General features: G+C 42.6%; 1 protein-coding gene across 1 annotated transcript; it reads left to right on the top strand.

The window, feature by feature from the left end:
- The first annotated feature begins 617 nt into the window (after positions 1-617).
- Positions 618-22,751, top strand: LOC133134498 (uncharacterized). The gene is made up of 32 exons (XM_061250700.1): positions 618-956; positions 1,923-2,062; positions 3,040-3,244; positions 3,485-3,629; positions 3,751-3,898; positions 4,006-4,126; positions 4,249-4,333; positions 4,590-4,683; positions 4,831-4,951; positions 5,906-5,946; positions 8,576-8,618; positions 8,907-8,941; positions 9,072-9,108; positions 9,535-9,667; positions 9,832-9,976; positions 10,526-10,643; positions 11,517-11,601; positions 12,475-12,589; positions 13,173-13,278; positions 13,480-13,561; positions 14,424-14,547; positions 15,065-15,170; positions 15,278-15,392; positions 16,119-16,242; positions 17,035-17,140; positions 17,248-17,362; positions 18,085-18,208; positions 19,008-19,113; positions 19,221-19,335; positions 19,562-19,628; positions 20,941-21,049; positions 21,162-22,751. Exons 1-32 carry the CDS (start codon positions 932-934, stop codon positions 21,215-21,217), a joined length of 3,291 nt encoding a protein of 1,096 aa, XP_061106684.1. The 5' UTR covers positions 618-931; the 3' UTR covers positions 21,218-22,751.
- Positions 22,752-22,773: the final 22 nt, after the last annotated feature.

Consider the following 22,773-nt stretch of genomic DNA (forward strand, 5'->3'; position numbering starts at 1 on the left):
TTTCGCCCAATGTATGCTGGGATAGGCTCCAGCCCCCCTGCGACCCTGATCAGGATAAGCGGGTTCAGATAATGGATGGATGGATGGAATCAATTGGAATGTCGGCCTAGATTTCAGAAAAACATGTGATCATGTACTGCCCCCTTGTGGGTTTACCTGCATGTGAATTAAACCCAGTCTGTTTTACGAGGCATTTTCTGTCTATACACTTCAATGACACAGATAACACGAATCTCTGATTCTGAATTATTATAATGTAGCATCTATTTAGAACAGCAACAACATTTCTACTTTTACAATGATACAACAATACTGACAGCCTCATGATACTGTGTCATTATTCAAAAGGACATGCATCCCTGGCAGAACACAGTGTCCCAGGAAAGACTTGGCTTGACAATTACACTATACAAATGTTGTAATGTTTTTTTTGTTTGTTTGTTTGTTTGTTTTTTGGCCAAATCGCCATTTTAGGCAAACCAGCATTTTGGTTTATCTCAATCTGCACTACAGAAATTGCATCCTTGGTTTAAAGCAGATATGTCAAATTCAAGCACCGGGGGCCGGCAGCGTCTGCCGGTTTTTGTCAGTCAACAGTTAGTGAGGTGAAACACTTACAAATTGTCTTCCTAACTCTCATCTTAAATTGTAGGCTATACAGTAATTTGCGTGTGCATTCTAAATGCTGCAAAACGTCCACGAACTCTATAATAATTACGATCAATATCTTAAATGTGTACAATCAAACTTTTGTTTTTTTAGTTGTTTTTTGAAACAAGTATAGGCCTATCATAGGCTACGCTCTATTGATGTTTACATTGTAGCATACTAGCAGCTATGACATTACTAGCAGCTATGGAAATTCGCCTAGTTTCCAGTCAAATGAAACCGAAAGTTTTCAAACTCACTGTAGAGCGATCTGGAAGTAGCAATGGCATCGAACTTTAGTAATGCAGGTAAGTAAGACATTATTGCCCAGAAAGACTCTTTATTTTATTAAGTTTGTGAAATTGTAAGTATAGCTAACATAATATTTTTGAGTCGATTGTTTGTTCGAACGTGTCAGTCTATTCTCTTATCGCTCGTCGCGAGCTGCTAGATAGCGCGTCCACGTTTAATTGTACTAACCGATTTAAGTTCATATTTGAGGTTTGGCAAGTTTTATAATGTATATGAACACTGAATACGCCTTCAAGCCTTTCAAATAGGACGATGGTTTCTTTTTATGTTGTCTTCATGATGACAACACACCTTTGAAATTACATTGATAAGGAAGGGAGGAGGGAGGTATACATTTCAAACAAAACGAGAAAATATCCATAATGTAGGCAATCGATGAGACTTATGGTTATTGCCAACTCAAAACACTTGTACCGCATCGACACATTTTTATGAGATTTAGCATGCTGATTTGGCTCTAGAAACGAAAAATTAAAAACTGAAAGCGAAACGAAATAACACTGAGAGGCTAACAAAGTTTGCGATAATTTGCGTGACTCAATGACTTTATAGGTCTTTTAATTTTTCACACGGTTTTGTTTGACTATTTCCTGTTTTACCACCCTCCCTTCAACTGAATACATATAATCACCTTCAGTAATGGAGACATCAGAGATGGAGTCACGCAAATCAGTGCGAACTTTCTTAGCCCATATCTCCCAGTTCAACAATCCGAGGGTAAATTTGGTTCCAGGGGTTTCTTATAAGGCCAAATCAGCATACTAAATCTCATTAAAATCCACAAAGATGCCGTCCAAAAGTGTGTTGAGTTGAATTACAGTTATGTACGATGTGTACTTATGATGCTGTAGCTTTCCAGGTTAATGTATTTTTATTTATTGCATTTTTGTAATACAGCGCCTTTCTGCGTCTAAGACAGATTTCCCATAAAACGTTTGTTCTCCTGTGTGGTTCTCTCACAGGCCCTTCTGAGGATAGTGACTCAGATGATGTTAGCCAGACTGTTAGCCAGTTCTCTGAGAGTGAGAGTGACAATTCCGACTCAGACAGTGGCTCTGAGTCCCAGCCGGGAGCCCGACCATCACGGTCAGCTTCTAAACAGGTTGGTACAACTGGGTATGGCGCCAACCTGCTTGTGATATGTTGCCTTTTGGACTCCCCTGAAGGTCTGTTTGGTGTATGGATCTGATCTTCTTTCTCCCAGTGAGCACTGGCCTGTCCTGTCATTGGCTTTACACTTGGATTTCTGTGTGACAGGTGTCTGCCCTCCTCTTCTTCATTCACCTTCTTGTAAACTTCTTCTTCCTGCTGGTTCCATTTAAGGACTGCCCAGTAATGTGGGTTCTTGATCTCTCAAGTGTTACACATTACATTACATTGCATTTGGCTTATCCAGAGCGACGAACAACAAAGTGCAAAGTGCATACCCATAACCGGGGATAAGTGCACTGAAAGACCCTAGAGGGAAGTACAATTTCAAATGCTAACTGACTGCACAACAAAGATAAGGGCCAGGGCCTATTGGATCAGATTTTTGTTTTGTTTACCGCATTGTAATACCGCAACACGTGGATGTATGAACAAACTGCTTACCTAGCCAAACTAAACATCCTAATAAACAAGTAAATATCAGAGAAAGACAACAATTCAGGTTTACAGGGAGGAAGGGAGGGACAGGGAGAGGTGCAGCTTGAAGAGGTGTGTCAAGGGCACAGGTTGTTGGGCAGTGGGAGAGCAGGAGTTGAGAAACATCAGAGTCTGTAGGGGGAGAGAAAGTGTAAATGGAAGGGATGGGCCTGGGGGGGGGGGCACAGAGAGGGGGGCAGTGGTTGCAAAGGATCTGTGGATGTCTGTGACCTTCTCATCAAAAAAATCAGCTAAGTCATCAGCAGGGAAGGAGGACTGAGGTGGAGGAGGTGGTGTGCTGAAGAGAGAGGAAAAACAAATCAGCAGTGCATATTGCTTTCCTTCTCTCCATTTTATTCTGATTTCATGTCTAAAATGCATGACTGTGTACCGCATACAGCCACTGCATGGGTTGACCGGTTTCTTGCTTTGTCCCTGTTGTTTTCTGAACAGGCTTGTAAATTCTATAACAAGGGTTACTGCAAAGATGGGAGGAAGTGCAAGTACCTGCATGTTTGCCAGAATTTCCTGAAAGGAAAGTGTCGCTACAACTCCCAATGTGATTTAAGCCACACCACTAACTCTGGTTCCGAGTCTTCTGCCGACGAGAGTCAGAGCAGGGGGAGGAGAAGCAGGAGGAGGAGATCTTCAGCAGGAGGTATAGCACTGCCAAGATGGATCTACGCCTAGGCTTCCCTTGAGGGTGGCGGTGGGAGGGGGGGGGGGGGGGGTATAGAACAGACCCATTGCAGTGAGTGAATGAACTGCCTGTACAATGGGATTCTCTGCTTGGTGTCTTCCCTGAACGCCTATAGCCGGTGTGGTGTCTCACCTTTAATGTTCTGTGGATAAAGGCGCGATATAAATGCAGACCATTCACCATGTGTCTCACTCACAGAGGACGAGGACACTGATGGAATGTCATACTGCTGGCAGATAAACTGTGGAAATGGCTGGAAAAACATCGCTAATGACCACATCATCGAGGCCCAGTATTCACAGCCCAGCAGCAGTGGCATTAAGCTGTACAACACTCCCTTTGGGTATGTCGCCTCAGGATCAGCAACATGGCTGGGAAAATGTTGAGACTGACTGGTTGATGAATGGAATCAACATTCCCGAGCTGTGAGCAGTGAGAGTGTACTGCTTGTTCTCTCGCTACAGGTCAATCTCCATTGATTTTAAAAAAATGAAGGTACTCAAAAAAACTGGGATACGTGTTCGACGCTGGAATTCCTCCCGGCCAGGGCTAGAGACGGAGTGGCTTTGGTACTGCAGCAATAAGCATGACTGGGTCCAGTATGGAGAGAAGGTACACTTATCTGTGTGTAGTATGGAGCCTATGAAGAACCAGCCATACCTGCTGATGAGTCATAGAGATTAGGTCTGTGATGGAATGACTGTTTTTGTATTTACTAGAACTCCAAGGGAAAGGCTGCCCCTGTACAATCCTCCAGAATTGAGAAGAAGTTCCAGAAAAATCAAAGGGGCTCACTTAAATTTACCATTGACACGACTGACTACCGGATCAATTTCAGAGGTGCAGCCTGAAATTGAAATTGAAGTTTTTACAACCATTGCTTTGAATACACATGAAAACTAGTTTTGGTATTCCAACTGATCCAGTGGCATTCTTGTGCTACTGTTGTTTCCTGTCAACAGGTATGTGTCAGGAGAATTCGGCAAGTGGACGGAAGAGAGATGTGGTTCGACGCCCCCGTTTCAAGATGCCCCAGAACAGAGGGAGGTAAGTGGGGTCACACTTGTGGGATCTAGACATGCGGAATATCTTTGCTTTCTATTTCTGGCTGCACTCGTCCTCCAAAACTCTCAGTAAAACCAAATGTTTGTCTGAAGTGTTCAAAATTATCGCTGAGTATGTATCTTTTTTTTTTTTTTTTTAAGTGGTAGGCATTCATTTCCATCTTCCATTTTGTCTTTAATTCTTCATTGTCTTAGCCAGCAGATGGGACTCAGTTGACTTTTGTCCCATTGTATTTCAGCAACAGGATGCCGCCACAGCAGAGACAGGGTGGGTCTCCCGTCACCTGGGAGTTTGAGGGAGACGGTGGAAGGTGGTACATCTTCAAACACAGGGTGAGAGACTAAAAACGGATGCCCTGCCTCAACTTAAATGGAATACAGCAGATCTCTATCTGATTTACTTGAACTGCCAGTAGGAGATACACTGTTGAAGCTGTCAGACCCAGGACACTGTAGAAACTCTTGTTTGTGCCTTTTCAGAGCGGAACAAATACAGAGGCTTCTATCACCAGTGCTCATATTGAAGCCCAGTTCCAGCGCAATGAAAGGGGCTCCATGAACTTCACTGTTAGTGGCCAACGCTACGTTCTGGACTTCTCAGGTACAATTACTCATTAGCGAGTATCCATTACTGAACCTCCTTGGTACGTGTGTGTAGAAAGTAGCCACCACTACATCCTGAACGCAGCAACGCCTACATGTAGGACCAGGAATAAGCAGCTGTCACAGCTCCACATATCAAGCACTCACTGTCACATTGAAACATAAGAACAGAAATTAGACAGATCCAGGAAAGATACTCTTTTTTCTCTTTTTTTTTGCAAGAATAACCCTGCATATGAATGGTGTCAGATGGTCTATACGAGACCATCTGAGGTCTATACGAGGTCTATACGAGCTTCCCGCCGGAAAGGCCCACATGAACACCTTATGTCGGATGATCAAGACTGGGCAATTGTGATTCTAGATGCAGCATGAACTGTCCTCCGTGAACCATATGAAGTGTAATACAACAAAGCCATAAGTGAGCCAAAGCTGTGAATCTAAAACACACATACGTTCTTTAATAACTATAGTACTGCAGCATTCAAAAATGCTAATGTCGTATTTGCACTTTTAACCCCCAGAAATAGCCCAAAATAGCTTACTGTAACAAGCTAGTCGATTGCTAGCCTAGAGTGTACATGTAAACAGTTACATAATTGTTCTTTTAACTGTCCGACCATAAAGGATGTGAAAGTGAACCACTGAAACTGCATCAGCAGCATAGCAGCATAATCAGAAATATTAGTTGAGCCTGCATAGAACTAGGTGGGTGAGAACTACCTAGGTGCGTGGGTGTTCAGCCAAGGTAAATGTGTGGGCCAGGATACTATTTAGGTGGTTCTGGCTGCCCCGTCTCTACATGGTTGTACTGAATAGATCTCTCTACATTTTGATGAGTTCATCCATAAATTCTACAAACTGAAACAAAATCACAGCCATTGGTAAATGAGACACTACCCTGTCACCATGTGCCTTTCCCAGACATCTGTACATTTTGCTTCTTCCACAGATATGACTCAGACGAATCAGAGCTCACAGAAGAGACGCAGGGTGAGACGGGTCCAGCCATAACTGCCCATAATGCATTGCGATAACAGTTTGTATTGTTTTCGTGCTGCCATCATCTCTGTGCTGCCTGAAAACAAAAGGGACATGTTTACCTTAAATAGGATTCGAATGGAATACTCCATAGCCATGGAAATGGGGTTCACATTCAGAAACCACAACTACCAGGGAGATTGTTCTCACACAAAATGCCTACATTACAGCACAGCATTATTGTACTTGCTGCTTTTAAACCTTTACCTTCCTACAGACAAAGCTGTCTGTACCTGTATTATTAATGTATACCCCCTTTCCCACTGTGTCAAGGTAATGCTGATGAGATAAATAACTGCTTATTACCTCGATGTGCTTGGTTGTGAAGGGAAATTGTTCTGGTTTCAGTGGTTATTTTAAACCACGGGTGTCAAACTCCTGTCCTGGAGGGCTGCAGTGTCTGCAGGTATTTGTGGTTTCCTTCCAATCAGCAGCCAATGAAGTTCTTGAACGAGGTGTGTGGACAATCAAAGCCAATCCCTGGAGTACAGGGATTGGACACTCCAATGTATATTGTTAATTAACAAAAGTGTAGCAGAAGTTAATTGTTCATTAATACAAGAGCTTATCTGATAGGGCGGCCTGTAGCCTAGTGGTTAAGGAACATGGCAAGGTCGGTGGCTCGAGGAGGATTGTCTCTTTGGATAAAAAGCGTCAGCCAAATTAATGTAATGTAATGTAATGAATGTAATGTAATGATAGAAATCTGGTATTCTAGACAGTCACTGCCTTTTAGTTAGTTTAGTTAGTTACTGATTAAATGCACATTGTTCAATTTTGTACAAGTGCTCTTAGACTGCCTTAATGCACTATATATTCTGATCAACATAATGTAATGCTGCAAAATGTTTATCATGTCATTCAGTGAGGGCCTCCTGTTTCAGTATAACTAAATAAAACTGTCCATTAAAATCATGAGCTCCAATTCACGTGTGGGTCATTCAGTTCATTGTGTTATATCTTTCTTCAGTGAATTGTTTTGTTTGATCAGACATCATAAAGCATGATACATAAAATATATGAAAAAGTCTGATATCAAATCTGTTCCAGTGCTGAGAGCAGCCAGTAGCCATTCAGGCCAATGCACAATTGGTTCTAGCATCACCCAGGTCTGCCTGCTAAGCTGAACTTTAGTTAGATAATTTAATAAAATGGTTGTTTAATGTTGTTGATTTTTTACTCAAGAAAAATGTGAATACTTCTTGGAAAGTCTATGTTAAAACATCATGTTAGCACAAGGGTTGTTCGCTGACTTAATATAGCATGTTTAGCATACTTGTCCATAAGGCATCAATAGCAACTTCTGAAGTGTAGCTGCTCTCTGGTTTTTTGCTGTGGATTGCGGGATACTTTCAGTGTGTTATGCTGGTGATGAATGTTTTTTTGTTTTTTTTTTACTTCACAAGACTGACAAATTGAATGTCTCAAATGTCAGTGCACTATATAGGCAAATAGTGGACAATTTGGGACACAAGCTATGTTACTTCGAGAAGGGTTTTTTTTTTCTTGCAGGTAACCTATTTAGGTGGCATGTGAGCCCTGTAGAACTATTGAAGGACTGATGGTTCTTGCAGGACCACTCCCTGATGGCAATGTAAATAATCCTGGTGTTGGGATCTCTCCAGTGGTGTACTGGCCATCAGGCATACCGATACAAATCTCGGTGGGCCGTTGGACCATCAAAAAATCCATAAAGTTTTTTTACCAGCCCCGTCTCTCTTTACCTGCCCTCTCTGTGTGCCTGCCATTTGTAGTGCGCATGAGAGCGTGCTGCGTGCCTGTTCTGGGACTGGGCTCATTGGCCAATCACAATCAATGTAGTTAATGCACGTTAACATGCCATCCATCCATCCATTATCTTAACCTGCTTATCCTGAACAGGGTCACAGGGGGGCTGGAGCCTATCCCAGCATACATTGGGCGAAAGGCAGGAATACACCCTGGACAGGTCGCCAGTCCATCACAGGGAACACACACCATTCATTCACTCACACACTCACACACACTCATACCTACGGGCAATTTAGACTCTCCAATCAGCCTAACCTGCATGTCTTTGGACTGTGGGAGGAAACCGGAGTACCCGGAGGAAACCCACGCAGACACGGGGAGAACATGCAAACTCCGCACAGAGAGGCCCCAGCCGACGGGGATTCGAACCCAGGACCTCCTTGCTGTGAGGCGGCAGTGCTAACCACTTGCACCATCCGTCCCGCCGCGTTAACATGCGTGTTAGACTAATGAAAAAGTAGCGCCTAGCAGTGAGATGGTCAACGAAAGCCGGGGACAAGATAATGTAAAATGAGGGGCAGAAAAATTAGATAAAAGGAAGCTGGCATTAGAGGCACAGGCTTCCAAATAAATGAATAAATCGACATACTGTTTGGTCATCAGCATCCTCAAATGGGCAGCAACGCTATTTTCGATGAGCAGACTGAAGCGGTAAGATTGGACATTACATTATAGGCTATAATACAAACATATTAAACTAAACGTTGATGTCTTGAATATGTTTGCCCTGTTTCGGCATATGGGCGTCCTCTGCTGCCTTGTCACGTCATTTTCCTAAACCGAAACAAAAAGTATCGGAAGACTGTTTTCATCGTACTTCGTTTCTTCAGAGAGTAAGTTTTCCTAACTGACATTGTTTTAACAAATAAAATAGCAATCTGAAGGAACTAACCGACGGTTATTAGAGGCTCTTTCCCAGATAGCAAGTGACTCCGGACCGGCTCTGTGCCGGTAGCGGCTGACTTCGGGCCAGGATCGGGAAAGATCCGGCCGGGAGTCGCTTGCTGTCAGGGTTTCCTCAGTGAAATAAATTATAGATAATGTGTGGTCCCGAATAGTAGGCTATATTCTGTTTGTATTCCGTTGTTGGTTACTTTTACGATTTTTTGTTGTTGTTGCAGTGTCTGGCGTTTATGCGGTCGGAAGTCAAGTTCAGGTGAGCTATATATCCAAATGTCTGCCACACACAAAGCAATGAGAACGTCGCCGGACGTATTCATAGTAATCGGTGACATTGTATTGTTTTTTTGTTTCATCTTCAACTAATGTTTAACGTTCTTACACAGGGTATTTTGAACGATAATCATAGCCAACCTACCGCAGGTACGTGTGGGAAACTCTGGCCCAGTTACAAATTGCTACGTTTACACGAAGTAAATATTATTATTATTATTATTTTTTCTGGTTAGTCTATTTTCCAGCCTATAGCGCCCTATTGTGAACCCGGAAATGTTGAGTACCCCAAAGTTTTATGTTAGAAATGTACAGTATGGGTCCCCAGCATTTAGAAACTGCCGGATGCTAACTTGTATATGTTGGACAGTTTGCATAATTAGCATGAATTAGCATAATCACCTAAATGGACAATATTCCAGCAACTGCTTGGCCGTTTTTGACAATATTGGAGTAGTTTTGGGGGTTCACATTGCTGGCAAGTAGACTACGTATTGATATGTATATATGATATATATAAATGTTAACGCATTTTAGATGGGCTTATTGTAAATTCTATTGATTTAATGTAAGCAGGTAGCAGGCATCAGTACCTGTGGCAACTAAATGATGGACAGCAGTGGATGAATATTAATAACGACCACGTGATCGAGGCGCACTACTGCCAGCCAGGGGCAAGAGGGATAAAGATCTTTACTGCGAATTATGGGTAAGAGTATTTTTTTGTAAAAAAAAAAAAGAAAAAAAAGAGAAAAAAAGGGTAAACAAATGTGACATCTGGTTTATGTCTCTAATTGGTTGAACACTAATTTTTTTTTTGCAGGCTTCCCAAAGCTGTAACATAACTCACCTGCCTTGCATTGTTTGTTTCAGACGTATATTTATTGATTTTGACAAGATGGAGGTGCAGGGGTCTCAACTGTATGTCCGGCGACAAATCTATCTGGCCCAGGATGAGATGGAGGAGATGGGGTGGTACTACAATGACAACCGGCAGTGGTATGAGTATGGATCACAGGTAAGTGGGTTTCAAATACTATTGAGTCTCAGCTAAGGATTTAATATCCTTTTCTGCTACATGGAACCTGATACATCCTAATGCAGTGTGATTGCTCATAAACCAAGCATGTGATATCACATCGAAGGCTGCATGTTCCGAGATCACAGTGCTGCAGGACTCTGCAGGCAATGGTGTGGTTCTGTCATCAGAAAATGAAGCCAGGTTTACCCCACTTCATTTGGCTGTAGCCAGCTTATTCAAATGCTGTGTTGAAGGTCAACTGGTGAGCTCAGGTCTTTTATTGGTTGACTTCTATCATCAGCATTGGTATACTTTTTTGAGCTTTTCTTAGTTTTGACCGGTGATGATGACTGAAGCAAAATCAACTGGACTTGTAAGTCATTGGATAAGAGTTTTTACTAAATGCCATTAAATCTCTCTCTCTCTCTCTCTCTCTCTCTCTCTCTCTCTCTCTCTCTCTCTCTCTCTCTCTCTCTCTCTCTCTCTCTCTCTCTCTCTCTCTTGCTCTCTCTCCCTTTCCCCCTCCCCCTCCCCCTCCCCCTCCAGGGTTCCTCCAGCAGAACGGCTTCAGTGAGCAGCAGTGATCTGGAGCAGCAGTACTCCAGTCATCAGAGTGACATCAGTTTCACAGTGGGGAAGTTTTCCTACAGCCTAGATATCCATGGTACAGCATTTGCACTCTGACACACAGTTACTGCACCTGTGCTCTGTTACTGCAACTTCCCCTATGTCTGAGAGGAATACACTCTATTACTATACACTATTGTAGATATACTATACATAAGCTATACACTGCTTTGTAATGTAATAAGCATCTAGCAATTTTTGCTACCATATTCCCCGTCTAAAAGCAGGACAGTGAGTGCCAACCCACAAGACAAATATAGTAACAATGTAATACTGTCTGCTTTTCAAAGGTCTCTTATGTCCACTCTGGAATCATCCAAATCTCTTAACAGACCGCATTATGTAGATTACAGATTATTAAATTAGATTGTTTTATTTGAAGGCAGTCTTCAATGAATCGTTTCTTCAGAGACCGGGTAAAGGATGTAAAGAGTTTTCAGATTTATGAGGTATGATTAGCGGGTAACACTGGAAGATTGGGAAACACAATATTATGCAGGGAAATTGTTCCATCATAAATAAATTGTCTTCCTATCGGGTTACAACAATCTGTGTTCAAAGTTTTCAAATTTCAGGATAATGTGATATGGCCCTTATATGAAGTATATATGAGTAATAGTAATAGTGAGATTTCATTTATCTCTGGTGGCATGAATGGTGTGTATGCTCATTACGTTACTTTACATTAATGCCATTTGGCAGACACGTAAGCAACATACAACAAAGTGCAAAGTGCATACCGATAACCATACTGAAAGCAAATAGCGTTTATTTTTTATATTTATGCTGGATTCAATGCTGGATTGCAGACACACTGTATTTATTTTGTATTTGAGTTACAGTTAATAACACCAATCTAGGCTGTTTGGTCGGGAAAGATTCTAATACAAATTATTTTCAATTTTTCCAGCAATGACTCAGACGAACATGACTACGGGCATCATAAGAAGAGTGAGGCGACGCCCAAAGCTGAACTCTGTCATAAAACTCAACAGGTAAAAAAAAAAGCTTTTATAATATTTACGGTTATTTAAGCAAGTTAGCTTTGTGACTAACTGTTTCTGGTAATGAAAACTAACCCAGTATCTCAGACTGTCACATCTGACAGATCCCAGTAAGTAAGACTCCAGATGTAACTGCTTTCAGTATGTGGGACTCTAAATGTGACTGCATTCAGTACCTGAGACTGGAACTGCTCCCAGTTACTAACTGTAGATGTGACTTCCCAGTAAGACTAGATGCGACTGCTCCCGGTTTCTAACTCTAGATGTGACTGCTCCTGGTTTCTAACTCTAGATGCGACTGCTCCCGGTTTCTAACTCTAGATGTGACTGCTCCTGGTTTCTAACTCTAGATGTGACTGCTCCCGGTTTCTAACTCTAGATGTGACTGCTCCTGGTTTCTAACTCTAGATGTGACTGCTCCCGGTTTCTAACTCTAGATGTGACTGCTCCTGGTTTCTAACTCTAGATGTGACTGCTCCTGGTTTCTAACTCTAGATGTGACTGCTCCTGGTTTCTAACTCTAGATGCGACTGCTCCCGGTTTCTAACTCTAGATGTGACTGCTCCTGGTTTCTAACTCTAGATGTGACTGCTCCCGGTTTCTAACTCTAGATGTGACTGCTCCTGGTTTCTAACTCTAGATGTGACTGCTCCTGGTTTCTAACTCTAGATGTGACTGCTCCTGGTTTCTAACTCTAGATGTGACTGCTCCCGGTTTCTAACTCTAGATGTGACTGCTCCCGGTTTCTAACTCTAGATGTGACTGCTCCCGGTTTCTAACTCTAGATGTGACTGCTCCCGGTTTCTAACTCTAGATGTGACTGCTCCCGGTTTCTAACTCTAGATGTGACCGTATTCTCTACAGCCCAGCAGGCGCCTCTCAGGTCCCTCAGGGTCAGCAGAGTGCATCTCACATTGGAGCAGGCTGGAAGTGGCAGTTCCAAGCAGATGAGGGTATCTGGACCGATTACAGCTCACCGGTGAGATAATGATTTTCACATAGACGTCCTCACCTACTCCACCCACTCATGATCGAGTGGAACCTCAAACTGAGATGGTAGTATTGACTGATTTGTCAACAGAACAGGTAAATCCTGAAATATATGCTACTACATCTTATCATGGTCCTTATTATAACTGATGTTAAACTATTTTCTGTAAGTATAAAAAACTGGAATTACTATCAAAATCAGACAAGGGGTTCATAGTGCTGTATCAAGAGAACAATGTGGGAAAGTTGCATTTTAAATAAAGGGTTATAAAATGTTACATATTGTTTGGTGAAAAATAATCGGATGTTCTTACACTGGTTTAGTTACTGGTTATCAACTTCAAGGCTTGCAGACACAAATGTAAGTGGCATATTTAGCTACAGTTCTGTAAGTAATGGTTGCAACCAATAAATTATTACAAGTGTTAGATTTTCAAAGTTCTTCATTTCATAGTTCTGACCTATATTTCTGATCATTTTAATATCTGAGAGGTTCTACTGTACATACAGTTTCAAGTTCCTTATTCTCATGTGGATCAGTCTGTGAATTGGATTTGTGTTTGTTTCTGCAGAGGTGCTCAGTGGACAGTGATAAGATTGAGAGATGGTATCAGAGGAACCCTCAAGGACAGATGGCATTTAACAGCAGGAAATTTGCATATACTCTGAACTTCACAGGTGAGACGCACAGATGCACTTCAGTGACTTGTAAAATATGCACACACTGAATTTGACAGATAAATATACACGAATGGAACTGTACAATCTGGAAATTAAACATATGTGCATTTAAAACATGTATAAAGCACTAATGAACTGAAACTACTGTATACACTTTAATACACTCTTGCCTGCTGGAGTAAAAATTCTGTCTTTCAGGAATGCTCCAGACCAACAGCAGGACAGGAACCCAGAGGTCTGTGAGACGGGTTCAGGCTGACGGACAGCCCGCCCATCAGAGGTAACCTGACCAATCACAGGTGCTGAGGGACAGACAGTGGAGTTTACCCTTAATATGGGGCATTTTAGAGCTCAAAGTAGTAGTATCACACAGGACCTCACTAAGACCTGCTATTGTAGATTATTATTATGCATGAGATGATATCTGACGAAATCCCCACTTTACGATTTCTGTTCTGATTATAGGTTTATGAAACGATATTCCCGCGACTTGCTTTAAATGCTGAATGAAGGAAAAAACAACCCTAAACTCAGGGACAAGAATTTATTTAAGACTAGAAATAAAATATTACTTAAAATCACTGCAATATATAGATTTGTATATCATCACTTATTTTACAGTGATGATGCAAAGAATTTGGTAGTTGTACAGGTATTCTCCACTTTGCAAATTCTTTTCTAAGTTTCCGGAAAGAACTCTGGGTATCAGTCAACCATCAGTTTCATATTGTATGTGTGGAACCTCATGAAATAAGCTACAGAATCAAGTCACCATGTCAACATTGATTGGGGAGGTACACAAATGGTTGGATAAACTAGTAAAAATTTTAATAAGTATAGGAACTGTTGCAAATTCAATATATGAAAAAGCAAAATTGAATGAATTAAAAACAAACCGTTTTGTTCCCACTGGTGTTATGCCAGAGGTGTTATTGCATATGAGATTGCATTAGACTGAGGGCTAGAGTGTGTAAGTTTGCACAAGACTGAAAAGATAAGGGTGACAGGGAGAATTCAGTAGCCTATAGGATGAATGTACAAGACTGTATTGAGCAGGGGAGAGTTTGCATCATTGCATTGAACATTCCCAAGACACTGACTGTAGTGTGCTTCACTGCTTCTCTGTTGATTTATTTTTTAAGGTTTGTATCCCCCTCCTCACATCAAGCGCCCCCACAAGCCATGGCTCTCCCTCTGCCTCCCTCTGCTGGCTACACTTGGGAGTTCATGGGTGAAGAGGGCATGTGGACTGAATACAAAACTCCGGTAAGGACCAGCTGTTCATATTAATCTGTGCTCTCCAATATTAGAGATACAATGGTCTTTCTGTACTTGGCATATATCAATCAGATTGGATGCATCCATTTTGTCCAATATATTTAATGGCCATTGCAGCAACAAAATCTAGTCCAGTGGAGAGGATACTTTTTTTTATTTTTTTATTTGGGAAATGTACAAGCTGTACAAGCTGGCCAGTTTAAATATGAAATCTGTGTAGCTAGCTTGTTAGCTAGCTGACCAGAATGTCCAGCTTGCTCTAGCCAGATCGGCTTGTTGGCTAGCTTGCTTACTGAGTTTTCTGGGTAGTTGACTAGATAGCTAACCAGAGACTAAAGTAAGAGAGTAGATGCTGTAGTAGACTGTAATACTCTTTAAACTAACACACATAGCTAGAGTCCCTTGCAGAGCAGAATAACTGAGAGATACGTCTCAACAGTCTCTGTGACTAACACACTCGTGTGTCTTGTGTAACTAACACCGCAGCACATCCCTGTCTCCACAGAACTGCACAATGGACAGCTTGAAGATTGAGAGGATCTACCAGTCGAACCCACAGGGCCAGGCCAAGTTCACTGCCGGGAGATACACATACACACTCGACTTCGCAGGTAGACCACCTACCCCCTCCACTTCACGAGGAAGACGTGTTCTCCTCTTCCAGGTGTACATTGTGAAATACAAGTCGAAAGTACTCCAAGACTGACTCTCTTTGTAGGGATGTGTCAGACCAATGATGCCTTTGGGACTCAAAGAGCTGTCAGGAGGCTTCAGCAGAACAGTCCCCAGTTGAATGGAAACGCAGAGGCAGGAGGGGTCACTCCAGTTCTCGGGTAGGTTTGTGCAGAGCGGTGACGGCAGGTTCTGCGAGATCCCTTGATCTTTTTTGTACAATTAATATGGCTGCCTTTAGCACTGTTCATCTGCAGAGCACGTCAATCATTTTGAAATGCCCATGGGCATGAAAAAGAGTTTAGAAAGTGGAGAATACCTGTACAACTACCAAATTATTTGCATCGTCACTGTAAAATAAGTGATGATGCAAAGAATTTGGTAGTTGTACAGGTATTCTCCACTTCGCAAACTCTTTTCTAAGTTTCCGGAAAGAACTCTGGGTATCAGTCAACCATCAGTTTCATACTGCATGTGTGGAACCTCATGAAATAAGCTACAGAATCAAGTCACCATGTCAACATTGATTGGGGAGGTACATGAATGGTTGGATAAACTAGTAAAAATTTAAATAAGTATAGGAACTGTTGCAAATTCAATATATGAAAAAGCAAAATTGAATTAATTAAAAACAAACTGTTTTGTTCCCACTGGTGTTATGCCAGAGGTGTTATTGCATATGAGATTGCATTAGACTGAGGGATAGAGTGTGTAAGTTTGCACAAGACTGAAAAGATAAGGGTGACAGGGAGACTTCAGTAGCTTATAGGATGAATGTACTGTATTGACTGTATTGAGCAGGGGAGAGTTTGCATCATTGCATTGAACATTCCCAAGACACTGGCTGTAGTGTGCTTCACTGCTTCTCTGTTGATTTATTTTTTAAGGTTTGTATCCCCCTCCTCACATCAAGCGCCCCCACAAGCCATGGCTCTCCCTCTGCCTCCCTCTGCTGGCTACACTTGGGAGTTCATGGGTGACGAGGGCATGTGGACTGAATACAAAACTCCGGTAAGGACCAAATGGTAAATGGTAAATGGTAGGCATTTATATAGCGCCTTTATCCAAAGCGCTGTACAATTGATGTTTCTCATTCACCCATTCATAAACACACTCACACACACTCACACACCAACAGCGATTGGCTGCCATGCAAGGCGCCGACCAGCTCGTCAGGAGCATTTGGGGGTTAGGTGTCTTGCTCAGGGACACTTCGACACAGCCCGGGCGGGGGATCGAACCAGCAACCCTCCGACTGCCAGATGACTGCTCTTACTGCCTGAGCCATGTCGCCCCACTAAGGGCCATATGACCAGCTGTTCATATTAGTCTGTGCTCTCCAATATTAGAGATACAATGGTCTTTCTGTACTTGGCATATAGCAATCAGATTGGATGCATCCAATTCAGTTTTGTCCAATATATTTAATGGCCATTGCAGCAACAAAATCTAGTCAAGTGGAGAGGATACTGCCTTTTGTACAAGCTGTACAAGCTGGCCAGTTTAAATCTGAAATCTGTGTAGCTAGCTTGTTAGCTAGCTGACCAGAATGACCAGCTAGCCAGATCGGCTTGTTGGCTAGCTTGCTTACTGAGTTTTCTGGGTAGTTGACTAGATAGCTAACCAGAGACTAAAGTAAGAGAGTAGATGCTGTAGTAAACTGCAATACTCTTTAAACTAACACACATACCTAGAGTCCCTTGCAGAGCAGAATAACCGAGAGATACGTCTCAACAGTCTTTGTGACTAACACACTTGTGTGTCTTGTGTAACTAACACCGCAGCACATCCCTGTCTCCACAGAACTGCACAATGGACAGCTTGAAGATTGAGAGGATCTACCAGTCGAACCCACAGGGCCAGGCCAAGTTCACTGCCGGGAGATACACATACACACTCGACTTCGCAGGTAGGCCACCTGCCCCCTCCACTTCACGAGGAAGACGTGTTCTCCTCTTCCAGGTGTACATTGTGAAATACAAGTCGAAAGTACTCCAAGACTGACTCTCTTTGTAGGGATGTGTCAGACCAATGATGCCTTTGGGACTCAAAGAGCTGTCAGGAGGCTTCAGCAGAACAGTCCCCAGTTGAATGGAAACGCAGAGGCAGGAGGGGTCACTCCAGTTCTCGGGTAGGTTTGTGCAGAGCGGTGACGGCAGGTTCTTCGAGATCCCTTGATGTTTTTTGTACAATTAATATGGCTGCCTTTAGCACTGTTCATCTGCAGAGCACGTCAATCATTTTGAAATGCCCATGGGCATGAAAAAGAGTTTAGAAAGTGGAGAATACCTGTACAACTACCAAATTCTTTGCATCGTCACTGTAAAATAAGTGATGATGCAAAGAATTTGGTAGTTGTACAGGTATTCTCCACTTCGCAAACTCTTTTCTAAGTTTCCGGAAAGAACTCTGGGTATCAGTCAACCATCAGTTTCATACTGCATGTGTGGAACCTCATGAAATAAGCTACAGAATCAAGTCACCATGTCAACATTGATTGGGGAGGTACATGAATGGTTGGATAAACTAGTAAAAATTTAAATAAGTATAGGAACTGTTGCAAATTCAATATATGAAAAAGCAAAATTGAATTAATTAAAAACAAACTGTTTTGTTCCCACTGGTGTTATGCCAGAGGTGTTATTGCATATGAGATTGCATTAGACTGAGGGATAGAGTGTGTAAGTTTGCACAAGACTGAAAAGATAAGGGTGACAGGGAGACTTCAGTAGCCTATAGGATGAATGTACAAGACTGTATTGAGCAGGGGAGAGTTTGCATCATTGCATTGAACATTCCCAAGACACTGGCTGTAGTGTGCTTCACTGCTTCTCTGTTGATTTATTTTTTAAGGTTTGTATCCCCCTCCTCACATCAAGCGCCCCCACAAGCCATGGCTCTCCCTCTGCCTCCCTCTGCTGGCTACACTTGGGAGTTCATGGGTGACGAGGGCATGTGGACTGAATACAAAACTCCGGTAAGGACCAAATGGTAAATGGTAAATGGTAAATGGTAGGCATTTATATAGCGCCTTTATCCAAAGCGCTGTACAATTGATGTTTCTCATTCACCCATTCATAAACACACTCACACACACTCACACACCAACAGCGATTGGCTGCCATGCAAGGCGCCGACCAGCTCGTCAGGAGCATTTGAGGGTTAGGTGTCTTGCTCAGGGACACTTCGACACAGCCCGGGCGGGGGATCGAACCAGCAACCCTCCGACTGCCAGATGACTGCTCTTACTGCCTGAGCCATGTCGCCCCACTAAGGGCCATATGACCAGCTGTTCATAATAGTCTGTGCTCTCCAATATTAGAGATACAATGGTCTTTCTGTACTTGGCATATAGCAATCAGATTGGATGCATCCAATTCAGTTTTGTCCAATATATTTAATGGCCATTGCAGCAACAAAATCTAGTCAAGTGGAGAGGATACTGCCTTTTGTACAAGCTGTACAAGCTGGCCAGTTTAAATCTGAAATCTGTGTAGCTAGCTTGTTAGCTAGCTGACCAGAATGACCAGCTAGCCAGATCGGCTTGTTGGCTAGCTTGCTTACTGAGTTTTCTGGGTAGTTGACTAGATAGCTAACCAGAGACTAAAGTAAGAGAGTAGATGCTGTAGTAAACTGCAATACTCTTTAAACTAACACACATACCTAGAGTCCCTTGCAGAGCAGAATAACCGAGAGATACGTCTCAACAGTCTTTGTGACTAACACACTTGTGTGTCTTGTGTAACTAACACCGCAGCACATCCCTGTCTCCACAGAACTGCACAATGGACAGCTTGAAGATTGAGAGGATCTACCAGTTGAACCCACAGGGCCAGGCCAAGTTCACTGCCGGGAGATACACATACACACTCGACTTTGCAGGTAGGCCACCTGCCCCCTCCACTTCACGAGGAAGACGTGTTCTCCTCTTCCAGGTGTACATTGTGAAATACAAGTCGAAAGTACTCCAAGACTGACTGTCTTTGTAGGGATGTGTCAGACCAATGATGCCTTTGGGACTCAAAGAGCTGTCAGGAGGCTTCAGCAGAACAGTCCCCAGTTGAATGGAAACGCAGAGGCAGGAGGGGTCACTCCAGTTCTCGGGTAGGTTTGTGCAGAGCGGTGACGGCAGGTTCTTTGAGATCCCTTGATGTTTTTTGTACAATTAATATGGCTGCCTTTAGCATTGTTCATCTGCAGAGCACGTCAATCATTTTGAAATGCCCATGGGTATGAAAAAGAAAACATTTATTGTTGAGCATTGCTGGTTGTCAGCAACTACTGAAGAGTTTCTCAGAGAAACTGTTTCCCTCCCTCCCTGTCTCGACAGCTCTGCGGGGGCACAACACCGGTGGCAGTATATGGATGTTGACGGGGCCTGGAAAGATTTTGTCAAGGTAAACTGGGTCTGAGGTAAAAAGTTCAGCAAATGGATCTGAACTTTTTCCATAGAAATCCCCATTTTCAGAGAACATTACATTACATTAATGGCATTTGACATACGCTCTTATCCAGAGCGATGTCCAGTTGATTAGATTAAGCAGGAGACAATCCTCTGCATTTTACATAAGTGTGCCTCTTTGCAGACCCCCAAAAGGAAACAGAATGTGGTGACCATGTTGACACAGGGTCAGCAAGGTTTGATGAAAAGACAATACAGGACTATTGCTCTCATCACTGTGCTGCCTCTGCGCAATTCTGCCACTCAGTGGAATGCTCCCAGAACTGATGAGTTGAAATAGCACTGTATAAACCATGGGTTTTCCACATACAGTGTTTGGTGTCTTTAGATAGCTAATGATGTGGGAAATAGTTTGGTGTCATTGGTGGTGTAGTACACTGGTTGCTGAATAAAGATCTTGTAGGAATAAACCACAGGTAATGCAAGTTACCTGTGAGTCAGCATCCAGCTGTAATAACGTGGAATGGTTCAAGGAGACTCGCTAATACGATCTCCTGCGCACTTTCATATTACATTCATATTACAACTTGTAATTCTTGTAACACATTGTCATTCTATTTCTGCAATGCACATTGTTTAATAAATTGTATTAATTTGAACCTGCATCCTCTTGGCTCGCACCACTGCACAGTTTAGAGTCCTAACAGACATAGACAACCTAGGATACCTGCACCCCGTAGTCACTCGCCTATACACCAGTGCCGTCACAAGATACATACTAAGTGTATAATTGTAGGCTATACAGGCCACAGGCACATCCGCATCTATACAAATAGATACCGATCATATAGAGCCACACTATTGGTGGACATTTGCAGTTCCTATTGTTGAACTGTTAGAACAGAGGAGCAGTTGAACTTATCTTTTGGAATCAGAAAAACGAGAACAAAATTTAATTAACCCTGTTCCAGTAGCATTGGTCAAACTACACGTTTCCTTCACCTCTCGGATGCTTCCGCCTTTTGGTGTATTTGGCGGGTTTCTTACACCTCCCTGGGAGCAATGCAGGGTTAAGGGCCTTGCTCACGGGCCCAACGGCTGTGCGGATCTTATTGTGGCTACACCGGGGATCGAACCACCAACCTTGCGTGTCCCAGTCATGTACCTTAACCACTACGCTACAGGCCGCCCTGTACATATCCATACATATCCTGTGAGATGCCCTTCATGGTTATGCAGTTATGTGCCTGTCATGTATACATTTGCAACCCTGAGTAACAAGTTTTAAATAACCTTTTGTGCTACAGGACAGATGCAGTGTGTCCAGTGATGACATAGAGAATAGTTACCAGCAGAACCCTGGTGGTACCCTGAGCTTTGCTACAAACAGCTTCCAATATCAGTTGAACTTCTCAAGTAAGTGGAAATTAGACACAATATTCTATCCAGTATGAATATACCAAGTATGAATTATGTAAAACTTATGAATGTCTTGTTGTCTGGAAATAAAACTAGTGTCCTCTTGCAGCAATGACACAGACAAACCAGTCAACTCAGATTGTCAGGAACGTCCGTCGTCTCTGATGGGGTAATGGATGACCATGGTCATCCTGAAGCCACAGTGATGCTACAATGAAGTGTTTTTTGTTCCAGGGAATATTGTCTGTGCCTCACACCTGCTTTTTTCTGTGGCGGTGTGGGAAAGAATGTACCATACTTAACCATATACTTGACTAATCGCAAGTGAGACTTTGTTAGACGCCTCCTGTCTGAATATGCAGGTAGCATGCTCTGTTCTGAGAACAGTGTAATCATGTCTGAAACTTGTGCCAAGGAAGAATCTAAGTCCTTCTGCCACAATATGTGCGGGACAACTGGTGGGTTCATAAGAACTAGACAGAAATTAGGCAATTTTGGTTCTGAAGGACAAGTGAAGTAAGCCATTCTACTGCGACTGGAGCCTGGAAAACCAAGTGACTGGCCTAACTGACCCACTAGATCTGGAGACCTGGGACGGCCATTCTATAACTTAAGACTTTGTGATATATGAAAACTGCCCGTCAGGTCCACTGCAGTGATATGAAAGCCATACCTATAGTAACTCCCTGTCCATCGGGCACACTGCAGTGATATGAAAGCCATACCTATACTAACTGCCTGTCCATCGGGCACACTGCAGTGATATGAAAGCCATACCTGTAATAACTGCCTGTCCATCGGGCACACTGCAGTGATATGAAAGCCATACCTATACTAACTGCCTGTCCAACGGGCACACTCCAGTGATATGAAAGCCATACCTATAATAACTGCCCGTCCATCGGGCACACTGCAGTGATATGAAAGCCATACCTGTAATAACTGCCTGTCCGATGGACACACTGCAGTGATATGAAAGCCATACCTGTAATAACTGCCTGTCCATCGGGCACACTGCAGTGATATGAAAGCCATACCTGTAATAACTGCCTGTCCATCGGGCACACTGCAGTGATATGAAAGCCATACCTGTAATAACTGCCTGTCCATCGGACACACTGCAGTGATATGAAAAAGCTACACCTGTAATGACTGCCTGCAAGCAGCATTCTGAATGATATGAAGTTTACTTTCACTCCAGTCAAACTCTTAACTGCACACTGTCCTTGTTTAGATTATATTGTAGCTGTATTTTTAACTGCCTAATTAAACACGATCTATAATCTAAAAGTACTGTTTTATTTTTGTTTAATTTTTTTAAAAATGGCTTTCATTTATATAATGGGAACATGACGGAGTTTGAAGTAATGCATTCGATTGATGGTTGTCGTCTTCCTCTCCTCCCATAAGTCAATGGATGCAACTAAGTATGTTGGAATGTCTGCTTCCAGAATGTCACCCATTTTCTATAATGAGCAAAAATGTTAAATGTAGAAAAACATTGACCATATTGTTAATAGTAAAAGGACACTTTTCAGTTTCTTTTGAATTTATCTTAAATACTACTTCCAGCAGAAAGTGTTTCAATTCCACCCCTCATGTGTATACCCTTAGTCCTCCCTACTGATTTCCCCCCCTTTCCGATATCCCTCCTCTAACCCAAAAAAACAAATAAATAAAAAATACATTTTGCACTTGACTATATGACTGTATTTTTGTTT

This window comes from Conger conger, chromosome 8 (genome assembly GCF_963514075.1).
Source record: "Conger conger chromosome 8, fConCon1.1, whole genome shotgun sequence".
Classification (NCBI taxonomy): Eukaryota; Metazoa; Chordata; class Actinopteri; order Anguilliformes; family Congridae; genus Conger; species Conger conger.

What these genes read in the sequence shown, in the direction of transcription:
- LOC133134498 (XM_061250700.1), top strand. Translation starts at nt 932, where the DNA reads ATGGCATCGAACTTTAGTAATGCAG. An exon ending in CTGTACAACACTCCCTTTGG is followed by an intron (nt 3,630 to 3,750) that starts GTATGTCGCCTC and finishes CTCTCGCTACAG; the next exon opens with GTCAATCTCCATTGATTTTA. An exon ending in GGACAGCCCGCCCATCAGAG is followed by an intron (nt 13,562 to 14,423) that starts GTAACCTGACCA and finishes TTATTTTTTAAG; the next exon opens with GTTTGTATCCCCCTCCTCAC.